The 12,332-nt window shown below is 41.4% G+C and overlaps 1 protein-coding gene across 3 annotated transcripts in view; it reads right to left on the bottom strand.

Moving 5' to 3' along the window:
- Positions 1-8,302, bottom strand: part of KIAA1549 (KIAA1549 ortholog) — a 123,055-nt gene extending 114,753 nt beyond the window's left edge. For all 3 annotated transcript variants that reach the window (XM_088141123.1, XM_088141121.1, XM_088141122.1), the window contains exon 1: positions 7,611-8,302. In XM_088141123.1, the coding sequence (XP_087997249.1) occupies positions 7,611-7,866 (256 nt within the window). In that variant the 5' untranslated portion in view covers positions 7,867-8,302. The remainder of the gene's footprint in view (positions 1-7,610) is intronic.
- Positions 8,303-12,332: the final 4,030 nt, after the last annotated feature.

Genomic DNA, 12,332 nt, shown 5'->3' with positions numbered 1-12,332 from the left:
TTATTTAAATCACTGAACAGCACAAGGTAACTGCCTAGAGCCACCGGAGTGAAGTTTACAAATCAAATAAATAAATGTGTATGGTATGAAACAATGTTACCCAGAGTGGTGTGATAAAACATATAACATGCCCTAGAGCAGTGTTTCCCAACCTTAGCAACCTTAGGATGTGTGGACTTCAACTCCCAGAATTCCCCAGCCAGCCACGCCTAGAGATTAGGGTTCTTTCAATGTCTCTATAAAATGAATATGAAGGACACAGTCAATAGATATGACATGTCCCAAACTGCAGGGGCACAGACATTCCAGAAGAAGATTCATCCTGTATCTTTCATCAAGAATGCCCAAAGGAAAGCATTACAGCATGTCAGAGGCAAGGGCCATCTAAGGCATGTTGCAGGGGTCATGGAGATTAGGAGCCCCACTTAAATCAGGTTAGTACTCCGTAGTCATTATCCGTTGTTTAAAAAATTACCTGGCTTGCTTATTCTGGAGAGGAGTGGGGAGGAGTCAACCAGAGTAATGCTCTTTCTGTGACAACAATCATTTTCCTGCAAAACGAAATCCATCCTCCAGTGGTAAAGGTCACCCACATTGGAGGGAAAAAAGATAATCTTGGGCCAAAGTGAAATACAAACATTGGCCTCCACATTCACCATACCTGTCTCCAAATGCAAGCCAGCATTTGAAACACAACTAGAGACTTCAAATGCAGATGTAAATAATTTAGATGGCCGAGCTCCAAAGGAGGAAAGTTAGAAAAAGGACCCAACTGAGCCCTACAGAGACTGTATAGCCAGTATATTAGTTTCAAATAGTTTCAGGGCTGCTGGTATGGAACTGCCTCTTTACCACTGCAACATTTTTAGAGCAACATAGGAGCCGCAGGCTTTCCTGTCTCCAGCAGAATGGAGGACCATCACCAAATATTTGAAGAATGACGCCTGCTGAGTTGGATGCCCATTTTTATACCAGGTATGAATCTTTAGTCTCCTGGCAAAACCCATGGTCTTAATTTTGTTATAATTTATTGCCAAACAATCTTCCTTACGGTATTGTACAAAAACCCTGCCCCCCCCCCAGCTTTTCTTAGATCTGTAGAGGTCATAGATAGTAATGCACATCATCTGCGTACAGCAAGATGTATATACATACATTTCTACATCAGATGAGGAGAAAGGAAGTCCAAATTATTTAAATGGCCCATTCTATCACGTCAGTAAAAGTATGTAGCCTTGTTTAATTCTCTCCTGGGTTGGCACAGCACTTGATAAGTGATCTTGGGGCTGCATCTGATGTATCATAATAAAGGGATGAACCAAAAATTGGTCAAACAAAAATTGGCAATGAAAGAGGCTTCCAGCTTTTCCCACAATTTAATCTGAAAGATGAAATCAAAGGCTCACCTAACATGCATAAAAGCTGCCTATAAGGAGACAGCGGAGTAATTTCCATTGGAAGTAGAAGTACCAAAGACTGGGTGATGGTGGATCAGCCTTCCCTAAGATCTGCCTATTCCTCCTTGTTTTTCTTTGTTTCAATCAGTCCCTTAACTTCCAATGCTCAGCTGATAGGAAGGAGAGCTACATGCTGAAAAGCATTCTGAATTAAGTTGTGCTGTTGATGCTTTGTTCAACTGAGGGAACCTTTTAATGTGGGGGGATCTTCCCACTGTAGTTTATAGAAACTTTACAGTTTATAGGGATTTTCAGTTTATAGGGATGGACAAAAGTACTGCAGACATTGTGATATCAGATCTAGATATGAAGTTGATGAAGGAATCCCTACTACAGTTCAAACAAAAGGGAGACTTTAGCCTAGCCTTCCAGACTTCAGACTATAATTGTATCAGGGGATTTCATCATCTTAAAACTTTATTGTTGTGAATTTTCCCTTCTCTTAATTATGGTTCATCATAATCTGTTTTGCTGTGTAATAAAAAAAAGTTAACTTAGTTTGAAAGCTTTTATCATGGATCAGCTTGAATGTACTGTACTGCATTTTAAACATTAAAATGGTTTAAATAATATTAATAATAAGTACCAGAGGTTTGTTTAAGAACCCCTTAATCTGGTTTAAAATAATTCCTAGGATTCATATAAATAAATATTAACTCCTACACATATAATCTTTTTAAACTAAATACATAACTAATAAAAGCATTGGCTTGGTTCACCTATAAATAGTGGGCTATGATTTTATCATTTATATTAAGTCTTGGGCTAATTCTTAAACACTCATATTCTCCTGTTTCATATCTTTCTTGGATGAAACCACTGCTTCCTATTATTACTATTTATTTTACTAATTTGCTGCTCTTCTTTCAGAAAAGCCCAGGGCAGTTTACAAGAGAACAATAAAACAGTCTTAAATAAAAGCATCACAATAAAACCAACAATGCTTAAAAATAATAAATTACAAAACTAAAACAAAGTTCATTTATTTAAAAAAGCAGAAAAGCAAAAGCTAAAAAAACAGTTTGGTCCTGAAGTAATTATTCTCCTACCAAACCCTGGGTGAAGACAAACTCCATATTTCCAGTTCAAATGTTAATGGAAAAATATGGCTTTATAAAAAAAGTGACAGGATTGGTAATGCAATATAGACACATTATAATGTTTGAAACATATAACCACGTTTATTCAAGATTGCATTTATTATTATGCAAATGACAAACATAGGCACTGTTACCCAGAGCAGGGAAATTTACTGTCAATGTCATGGGAGACATGCTGTCGCATACAGTTAATTACATGCCAACCTTTGCTTTAGAAATGTACTAAGTTCTAATTACTTAGTTTTCAAATGAGTGAAAGTTCTCACTTTTCAGTTCTTGCTGAAAGTTCTTACTTAAAAAGAGGTGAAGAAACTACTCTTCTAACCAAATAACAATTCCACAATGAAAGAAACATATGGGTTTGCTTCAGCAGATTTTGGACCAAAGATGTTGTAATAGTTGTATCAAATAATTCCTATGCACCAGTTTAAAAAAGTAGAAATATTAATGATATACAATGGTTCCTTGGCATAGGAATATTTATGTAACATTGTTCATTTATCTCGTTACTTCCTAGTTGTTTTAATCCTCTTTAAGTAAAGTGGGATTGTAAACTGCTCACTGTAGATTACCTACTGGAGTGGCATATTAACCTAGGGAAGGAAGGAAGGCAGCCAGGCAGGCAACCACTACCAAAAGCTTCATTTTCTACACATTATAATTATTATAACATTAATGCGTTTTGAAAAACTTGAAGGATTAACAAAATAACCAGTCTAATATATAACCTATTACTTATGCTGATTGTACTGAATAGGTTAAAACAGAAGATAACTCTACCCTTAGTGCAAACTAGGCAGCAGAATAAATAGCTTGTTTCAAAACTGACAATGTCATTATATAACAAAACAGCTCAGGCACTATACTTTGAACAATATTCAGAAGCAATACATGATTATAATGCTATAACAAGAACACAGAACATAAAAGTTTTCTTAAAATAATAACAACACTGTTCTTAACTCAACAAGTACCATACTTACAAAGACAAAGACAAAAATTCCATCTGCATATACAAAAAACTATTCACTGCAGAAAGTAAAACTGTAAAGTCTTGAAAAAATAAACAGTAGAAGACAGCTCAAAATGTAGATAAGGCTTTTCAATCATTTTAAAATCTATTTTTGAAAACTACTACTTCTCTGAGCAACTCATGTGATTGCCCAAAATCAGGGTATTCAGATTCTGCTAAATAGAATATTTCCAGTGTTTCAGTACTAGATGACTATAAAGATATCAATACCTCCTTAATGGGAAAGAGATTCAGGTCTGTTTAGAAAAGGAGGCAAAGAAAAGATATCATTCCAATAATGATATATCTATTTATTGAGAACGGGTGTCCAACTAATTTCCCAAGCACATCCAGGTACATTTTCCACAAATCACCTGTTCAGGTTCCACTGCAGCTCCACCTGTCTTGACTGCAGACAGGAAAATGCATAATAGCGTAGAAGAAGGTTTACTTCAGAGAAGGAAAAAATGTCAGCGCAGAACAGTTAATTCTGACATAATAAGGAGAAAGAAAAGAACCAGGATAAATGTACTGGTAAAATTTAATCATTCTTGCTGAACTTGTCTACAGATCTCAGTAAAGGCTGGGCAGGTTGAGTAATGACTTACAACACCTGAAGCATGGCAAAACCTGAATGAAGTAAATTGCCTAGCAGATCGAAAGAATGCCAGCCATTCTTTTTGCAAGAGATCTAAGAACTCTTGTCAGTTTGTAAAGCGATAAGATATGAGCCAGTCCTCCCTAACCAGGTATCTGTTTTTTTTTAGATTTTTTATCCCGCCTTTATTATTTTTATAAATAACTCAAGGCAGCAAACATAGCTAATACTCCTTCCTCCTCTTATATTCCCCACAACAACCTTGTGAGGTGAGTTGGGCTGAGAGAGAGGGACTGGCCCAAAGTCACCCAGATAAGGTGGAACTGCAGCTTCCAAATTTCAGCCAGCCTGTTCAGTCTCAATATAGATAGTCCCCAGTTTAAGAATGAGTTCCGTTCCCAAGGTCTGTTCTTAAGTCAAATTTGTATGTAAGCTGGAACAGTATTATTGTATAATACTGTATAAGTAGTATTGTGTAATTAATTCGAACCACTGTGTATTTAACTCGAATCATTGTGTATTTAACGCAAATTTTGCTACAATAGGCTCAACTATGAGTCATCTGTAAACTGGGTGTTCTTAACCCAGGGACTACCATTTCCAGGGAAAGATACAATGGCTGAAGTGCATAAAATTTAAACCAGGGTGCTTTTTAAGCGATGTCCATACTCTCCAAGCTGCAGAATCTCTTGACAGATCTTTCACCCAGTATATTCTATTCAGCTAGAAATGGGATAGCAAGAATATCTTTGAGACTAACCCAAAAATATTCAAATGACTGAAAGCCACAAGAAACAGTCCTAGTTCATGAAAACACATTAAGTCAGAAAGTTTACTTGCTTTTGGCTTAACATGTTGGATGAACCCAATTATTGTGGTCTATACAGGCAGACCCATGGTTAAGAACTTCTGACTTACGGACAACTCATACTTACAAACAGACTGCCTATTACTAAAAATGGTGGACAGCGTTCTCCTGCCATGAGCCGACTAACTGCTGAAGCCGCGCAATGTTTTCAGGAACTGCTGAAGCCACGTGTTTTTAATATACAGCCTGTTTTCAGTGGTTTTCAGCAGTTCATAAAAACATCACACAACTTCAGCATTTCGTCAGCTCAAGGAAGGAGACCCCCGACTGCCATTTTTAGTAATAGGCAGCCTGTTCATAAGTACGAGTTCTGACTTACATACAAATTCGAGTTAAAGATAGGCTTAGGAACGGAACTTGTTCTTAACCCAGGGACTGCCTGTACCATGATATGGTTATATCTTTTGTATTGACTGCAGCAGTTAATCATGGTTATTCAATAAATTATATCTAAATCATATCTAAACCATAGCTCAATACATGTTGACCTAGTCAAAATCTTCTTCCAACCTTTTTCCTTCCCTAGGAATCCAAATCATAATCCACACTGATGTTACAACATTTTCCTTATCCATCTCAATTTCTAGAGTAAAAATTGCCCTTTCTCAAAATTCCAACTTATTTTGTTTTAATCCTGCAGGTACCCTAAATCACTGAGAATCCAACCCTGATCTCCACAGCTCTCTCCCAATGTTGTTTCTTGGTACTGAGAACAGTGACATAATGTTGGTGACTGTATGTTTCTGTGATTAACCATATAATTCAAGCAAGCCTTCAACTGTATCTGAGAAGAAATTACTAGGGTATTCTAAATTCAACTAAAAAACACCTGTAGAAGTATTTTTTTTATATGCACACTTTGGGAAATGTATATAGACAGACTAAATTTGTAAGGTCCTGAAAAGTAATTTCTGCAGGGACACAAACATTGCTGGTACCACTGTCACATATTTGTAGTTGTAGTTGTGAGCACAAGTTGAGATACATGTAGCTGCTGGAGAGAAGAGAGAATGTGGCAAGGAACAGTTTTAAAGTTAGTATCTGTTTTTATGCCATTTTTCTGCCAGAAAGCCTAAAAATAGCATAAAATAATTAAAAGCATCTAAGCAGAAAAACAGAACAATTTAAAATACAAATATCTTCCCAAAAAATCAAACATTAGGGACTGGGGTAATTCAATTTTCTATAAAAGTCTGACAGAAGAAGGTATTTTTTACCATTTGCTGAAAAGAAGAATCTAAGATTTCAGAATGGGAGTTCCAATTGTGGGCTAGGTCAGTTCTAGAGAAGGCTGTACAATATTCTTACCAACATCACTTTTATCAGTGCCAGCATGCAAATCAGAACTATTTCAGCTGGCAGCGAACCTGGAAGTAATTGAACCTTTAGATAAACCAGACTTCCCCATCTTAGTGCCCCCCAGCTAAGTACTAAGGATATTTCAACTCAGATGAAAGTTTGCAATAAGGCTTTCCAATGGCATTTATTTTCTTTTTATAAGAAAGAAAGAAAGAAAGAAAGAAAGAAAGAAAGAAAGAAAGAAAGAAAGAAAGAAAGAAAGAAAGAAAGAAAGAAAGAAAGTTGAGAGGGAGAATGATTTCTTTCTACAAATGAAAGTTTGCCTAGGTAATGTGTTTGCTGCCTTTATTATTTAATTTATTTAAAACATTTATACAGTATAATTAACAACTATATTTCAAATTCTATTATCAATAGAAAGCAAAAGAAAATAGCCTTGCAGTTTACTACTAACACATTAGGATGAGTGTTGTTTCAAAGCAAAACCAGATCCATTTGAACCTACACACGTGAACAATGTTTAACTGCACAGTTATATACGGCTCTCATTTCCAGCCCTTGTGATTCTACAATGAGCTGCAAATAAATGCATCTAGAACCCCAGAAGCCAATACTAAGACCTTTCCAAGCGCCTAAGGGCTTATTTTAAAAAATGCTTCACCATTCCCCAAAACAATGCAAATCCCAATTACACTGTCATTGTATATCAGCTTTTAGGGCCATATCCATTTTCCAACACACAATTCAATTACAAGCAGCAGGCCACTCCTTATCCATTCCAGCAGACACGGCCTCCTACCCTTTCCACAGACACAGAAGGATGGCGGGTTATTTATTTCACCCGCAAATAAAAGAATATTCTTCCTTTGTAAAAACAATTTTTAAAAGAAAATAATTCTCACATTTAAAAATACAAGCCCAGCATAAGATGAACAGATTTCCTTTCCAGGATACATAAAAAATTGCAGGCACAAACGTAATTGTTCTACATCTTTACTGTGCACATCTACACAGTATCCCAGAAGCACTTTTATTTGGCGGAGAGGCAGAACTATCATTTATAACTGTGCTATAAAGGAAGGGAAAGTGAGAAAGACGGGGATGATTCTAAAAAGCAATCTGCTATAAGGTATGCTGGGAAGGTAAAACAACAAGACTTTTCCAAAGACACAGAAAGGAAGCTTATTTGCAGGCTCAACAAAAGAAGCTGGAAAGGGACGCCGAAGCCAGGAAGCTGAAACCTGGGACTGGAGGAGCTCTTTTTCTGTTCCCTTACCTGCTGCTGGGGAGGTCAGAGTTGCTGGCACCGACAGCAAGATGGGTAGCAATACCGGGAACCCTGTCCAAAGCACCAGGCGTCGGGCAGCGCACCAAGGTGGACCCGGGCGATAGAGGAGCAGCGTGACCAAGGCAACCATGAAGCATCTCAAACCATCCATGGCAAAGCCAAGCATCAAGTCATCATCTCGGCCACCTCCAGCATCCCTCAGATGAAACTGCTGAGTGGGCTGTCCACCTCCTCCTCTGAGCATCCAAGACCAGCCAGCAGGCAATCCGTAACTGAAGGCATGGGAAGGGGGGTTCCCCACATCTACCCCCCTCCCCTCTGGCTCTTAAGCCCCAGGCAAGAGAGGAAAGGGGGCAAACTGTAGGCTAAGGGGCAGTGGTGGGAAGCAAGCAGGTGACCCAAGAGAGAAGAGGTGGAACCCCTTGGGGCAGGCAGGCAGGGTCCGAACAGGTCAGGAGGAGAGACCCTGCACTATGGAAAGAAGATGGAGGGGGGACGGAGGGGAGCGATAAAGTGAAAGGAGATTCTCCTATATTGAAAGGGAGGGCGCGGATTAGTGTATCCCGCTCCAAGGAGATGCTGGGAGGAAGGAACCGGGAAGGAGGGAGCCAGAGCGCTTGCAAGAAGTGGAGAAAGCAGAGGAGCAAGCAGGAAGAACCGGGAAGGATTCAGGCTAGGGTGGCGGGGGGGAGGGGAGAGAAAGGGATCCCCTGTGCTGGGATGGGGAAGAAAGGGAGCTGCAACCCAACGCGAGGAGAACCGGTGCGCGCGAGGGCGGGAGAGAGAAGGCGAGCAGCGGCCAGGGCGCAGGAGACGAGGCCCCTTCCGCGGTAGAGCGAGGGGCTGTAAATGCCAGGAGAGGAGCGGGAAAAGCAGGAGAGGCAGAGGCCGGAGAAAAGTCAGCTGGCGGGGCTATTCCGGCCGGCAGCGGTTCTCGCTTTTCAAGAGTCCGGGAAGGGAGGGACGGAGGGAGGGAGAGGCCGGCTGCTTGCGGTTGCTTCTTGGCCTTTCCCGGCTCTTCACGTGGGATGGAGCGGCGGCGGCGCTCCTGCAGCTAACGGGAAGCCTCCCTCATTTTGTCTTCTCTGTGCCCTCCTTCTCTTCCAGGAGCCCACCCTCCCGCTTCCCGGTGACGCTTCGGCGGCGAGGCGGGGGGAGAAGGAGAAAGCGGAGACAAGGAGGGAGCAAGGCAAGGCAAGGCTTGGAAAGCACCTGCGCGCGCGCTGGTCGGGGGATGCGCGCGCGCGCAAGGCAGACCGGGCAGTGGGAAGAAAGACGGGGGCGAAGGCCCGGCTCCGAGGGGCGAGCGAGCCGGGGCGCGCGCGAGACGCACAAACTCCTTGGCTGGGCAATCCGGGGCGGGCGCGCGCGCCCAAGCGGGGAGGAGCGCGGGACGGTTTTTCATTAACAAAACGACCAAAAAAAGAAAGAAAGAAAGAAAGAAAAAAAAGCCGGGGGAGGCGAAATTGTCGTGGCGTCACAAGGGCCGAACTCCGCCTCTCCTGCTCCTCGCTCTTTCCTCTTCCCGTTGCAGTTCCGTCCGCTGCGCCAGACGACGAAGAGGGGAAGCGGGTTTAGCGGCGAGAAGTCGGGGACGATCTCCACGAGGGAGAGGAAATGGGCGCCTGCGTGGAGGATGTCCTGGGGAGGGGGGAATAGGAGAAGAAGCTCGCCCGCCCCACCCATGAGCCGTTCGCGAAGTTGTTTGGGGAGGGGGAGGCTTCACTTTTTTCCGAGATCCGATCGGAAGTCTTCGCTCTTCTGCGCCCTCAATTTGCAAAGGAACAAAAGACCGAGCGCACGCATCCTTCTTGGGCGGCAGCGCGGGGCAGGCGTAGCACCCGACGGGCGTCTCTACACTGCAGCGCTGCTCGGCTAATGTTTCGGAATTGAAGGACGCTGTCGGCACGTAACCGGCAACGTTAATCTCATAAGCATCCATTCCCAGCTGGGCCCTTGAATAAGTTGCAGTGTGTTTCCAAGTGATGTTCCCAGCCCGTGCAGCAAACAATTTATTGGCAGGATTCACACAACAAGCTAAACACACGTCGGGTGAGTGGCCGGCCCATATTGCAACAGAATAAATAGGTTTACACGTTATGTTAAACTAAGTCTTTGCTAACCTTGGAGAGACAACAAAGTGGGCCTTGGCTGGACAGAATTTGCTACTTAACAGCTCTTGGGCCACTCTTCCAGCAATATGCAATGCTGCCTGATTTTGGGTGATCAGATCCAGGTCACCAGCCAGATTAAGCAATAATATAGTTTGTTTGGCTTGGACCTAGTGTGCTTTATTGTGCTTTATTCAGTATTTCATGCTAAATAAACCATGGCTTAGCATAGTGTATTATCAGGCCACAGTCTGTAGCTTAGTGCAGTGGGTGGGGTGAACCAAGCTAGTTATTGCTTTTTCATCAAACTATAAGGAAAACAAACTTGGCTTAGCAATACTTCAGGCTAAATTTCGGACTTGATGCCCTTCTTGCTTGGATGGTGAGTGTGCAAGCAAGAATTTAAAAGAAGACGAGAGTTATGCAGTGGCACTTCCATTTCTACATTCCTGGGATCAGGAAAAGGAGAATATGCTATCACAGAAAAGAGGAAAGTGGAAGTATCACTTGTTGAGATGGGCAGCCATATCAGTTAGATAAATAAAATTAAATAAAGTGTATTTGAACAGCAAAAGCTGCTGCGTAAGAATGTTGGGAGAGTCACAACCAAGTAAAGCAGGTCTAGGGGTGGGGGGTAGGGAGAACAATGATCCCTTCAGTTTCTAACACAAAGAGAAAAATCAGGTAGCACCTCTTCTGACCAACATTTTATTAAAAGGCATAAGCTTTGCCATGTTGGTCTACCATAGTTCTCCTCCTGCAATGTCAATATTGCACAGAGAGAGAGAGATTTTTCCCCACCTTTTCCACCTGGGTTCATAATTGCCAATCCTAATCAGAACTGAGTTCAGGCTAGTTTGGTGATTGATTTTGGAGGAGAAAATATAGTGGGTCAATGGAGCATGGTTTTTCTATTCCGCCTCACACTTGAAATGCTTTGCTAAGCAATACTGGCATATTAATAATAAATTTCTTGGGGGGGAGGAATTGACAAAGTGTTTGCAAAGGACTCCAGATAGTTGGTTTTAAAAAAATTGTACGCTCCAGCTATTTTAAGTATGTGGTATTTACATTCTCTATTTTTATACTTCTTAGATCTACCCAGTGTTTATTTTTGCAGTTTTCTTTTCTGAATTGTTGCTCTCTGTCCCATTTCACTCAGTTAATTTGTCCACAGAGATGCCCCCTGGACATTTTATGTACTGTAGTCATTTCTGTACTTTTTGTGGTTCCAATATATAAATATGAAAATATATAAGACACTTTCAATAAGATGTGTGGACTTTTCATGTTGCTTTTTTTCAAGGAGTATTGTAGGTAAACAACTTTCCTGTTGTTTACTTCAGACATTATGTGATCACTTGATATGTTCTACTATTTGATAAGTGCACCATTTGCATTAAATTCATTTGAGACACTAATTTGAGAGCCACAGCAGGTGGTAACGTTTAACCAAATTTGGCTAATCTTAAAAATGCTAAGCAGGGTCACATCTGCCTAGTATTAGGATGGGGAACCACTAGGAAAGTTCTGAGTGGTGGATTAGTCTGGACTTCCTGGAAAACATCCTGGAAAAAGGAAGTAGCAAACAACTTCCTTACCTCATGACGACAATATGGATTTGTTGTATAGTCACCAGGCTATACTCAAGCTCAACTCAAGAGCCTTTACCTTGTAGTTTGAGTGGCATAGCTAATGGTTACAGTCTAGCCCTCTTTTTTTCTCCCTCTACAGCTATAATAAGGCTACCAAGAGGAATAGCAGCAGTGACCATATTTATAAAGTCACAAACATGCTGTGAGATATCCTTAATTAGCGCAGTTTTAAAAAAAAAAAATTCAGAAGATTTGTCTAGCCACTAAAGCAGCAATATGCTGAGGGCACTTGAGTTCCCATCAGTTAAGCAAAGTGGGACCCAGGAAACGTGCCTTCTCTGTTGCAGCGCCTTCCTTCTGGAATAGCGTCTCCCTAGAGATAGGGATGGCTCCCACCTTGGTGAAGTTCAGAAAGCTGTTGTTACAGGTAGGTTGGGGGTGGAGTCCCAGTTGGATGAGTCTTTGGGTATATGTTTATCTTACACCACTTATCTTTTTTTCTCTTTTTTGGTACTGTTCTCCCTCCCAAATCAAACCAATGGATCTTTGAACAAATCAACACAGAGATCTCACTTGAGGCATAAATGGCCAGGCTCAGATTACCCTACTTTGGACACATTACATGAAGACCTAGCTCTCTGGAGAAGGCTTTAATGCTTGGAAAGGTGGAAGGAAAGAGAAGTAGAGAAGAACCAGCAGCAAGGTGGATGGATTCGGTTACAGTGGTGATGGATGCACTGTTGGGAGACCTGAAAGAACAGGTTAGGGATAGATCATCATGGAGAAAATCTGTGTGGTTACTAGTAGTTGAAAATGACTTAATGGCACACAATCAATCACCCTTTTTAAGCTGTATGCTACCCAGAGTCGTCGGGAGTTGGGCAGCCTCCAAAACTGCAAAATAAATAGAGGTTAAATATCAACTGAAGCACGCAGAAGAATAGCCACACTTTTGCAAAGGTACATCTTCCATCTCACAACTTTAGAATTCTCTAGCAAAAAGT

The sequence above is a fragment of the Python bivittatus genome, unplaced genomic scaffold (assembly GCF_059951505.1).
Source record: "Python bivittatus isolate LINGU-HERP-01145 unplaced genomic scaffold, Pbiv_v1 ctg000330_np1212, whole genome shotgun sequence".
NCBI classification, from domain to species: domain Eukaryota; kingdom Metazoa; phylum Chordata; class Lepidosauria; order Squamata; family Pythonidae; genus Python; species Python bivittatus.
This window is presented reverse-complemented; position numbering and strand designations above follow the sequence as displayed.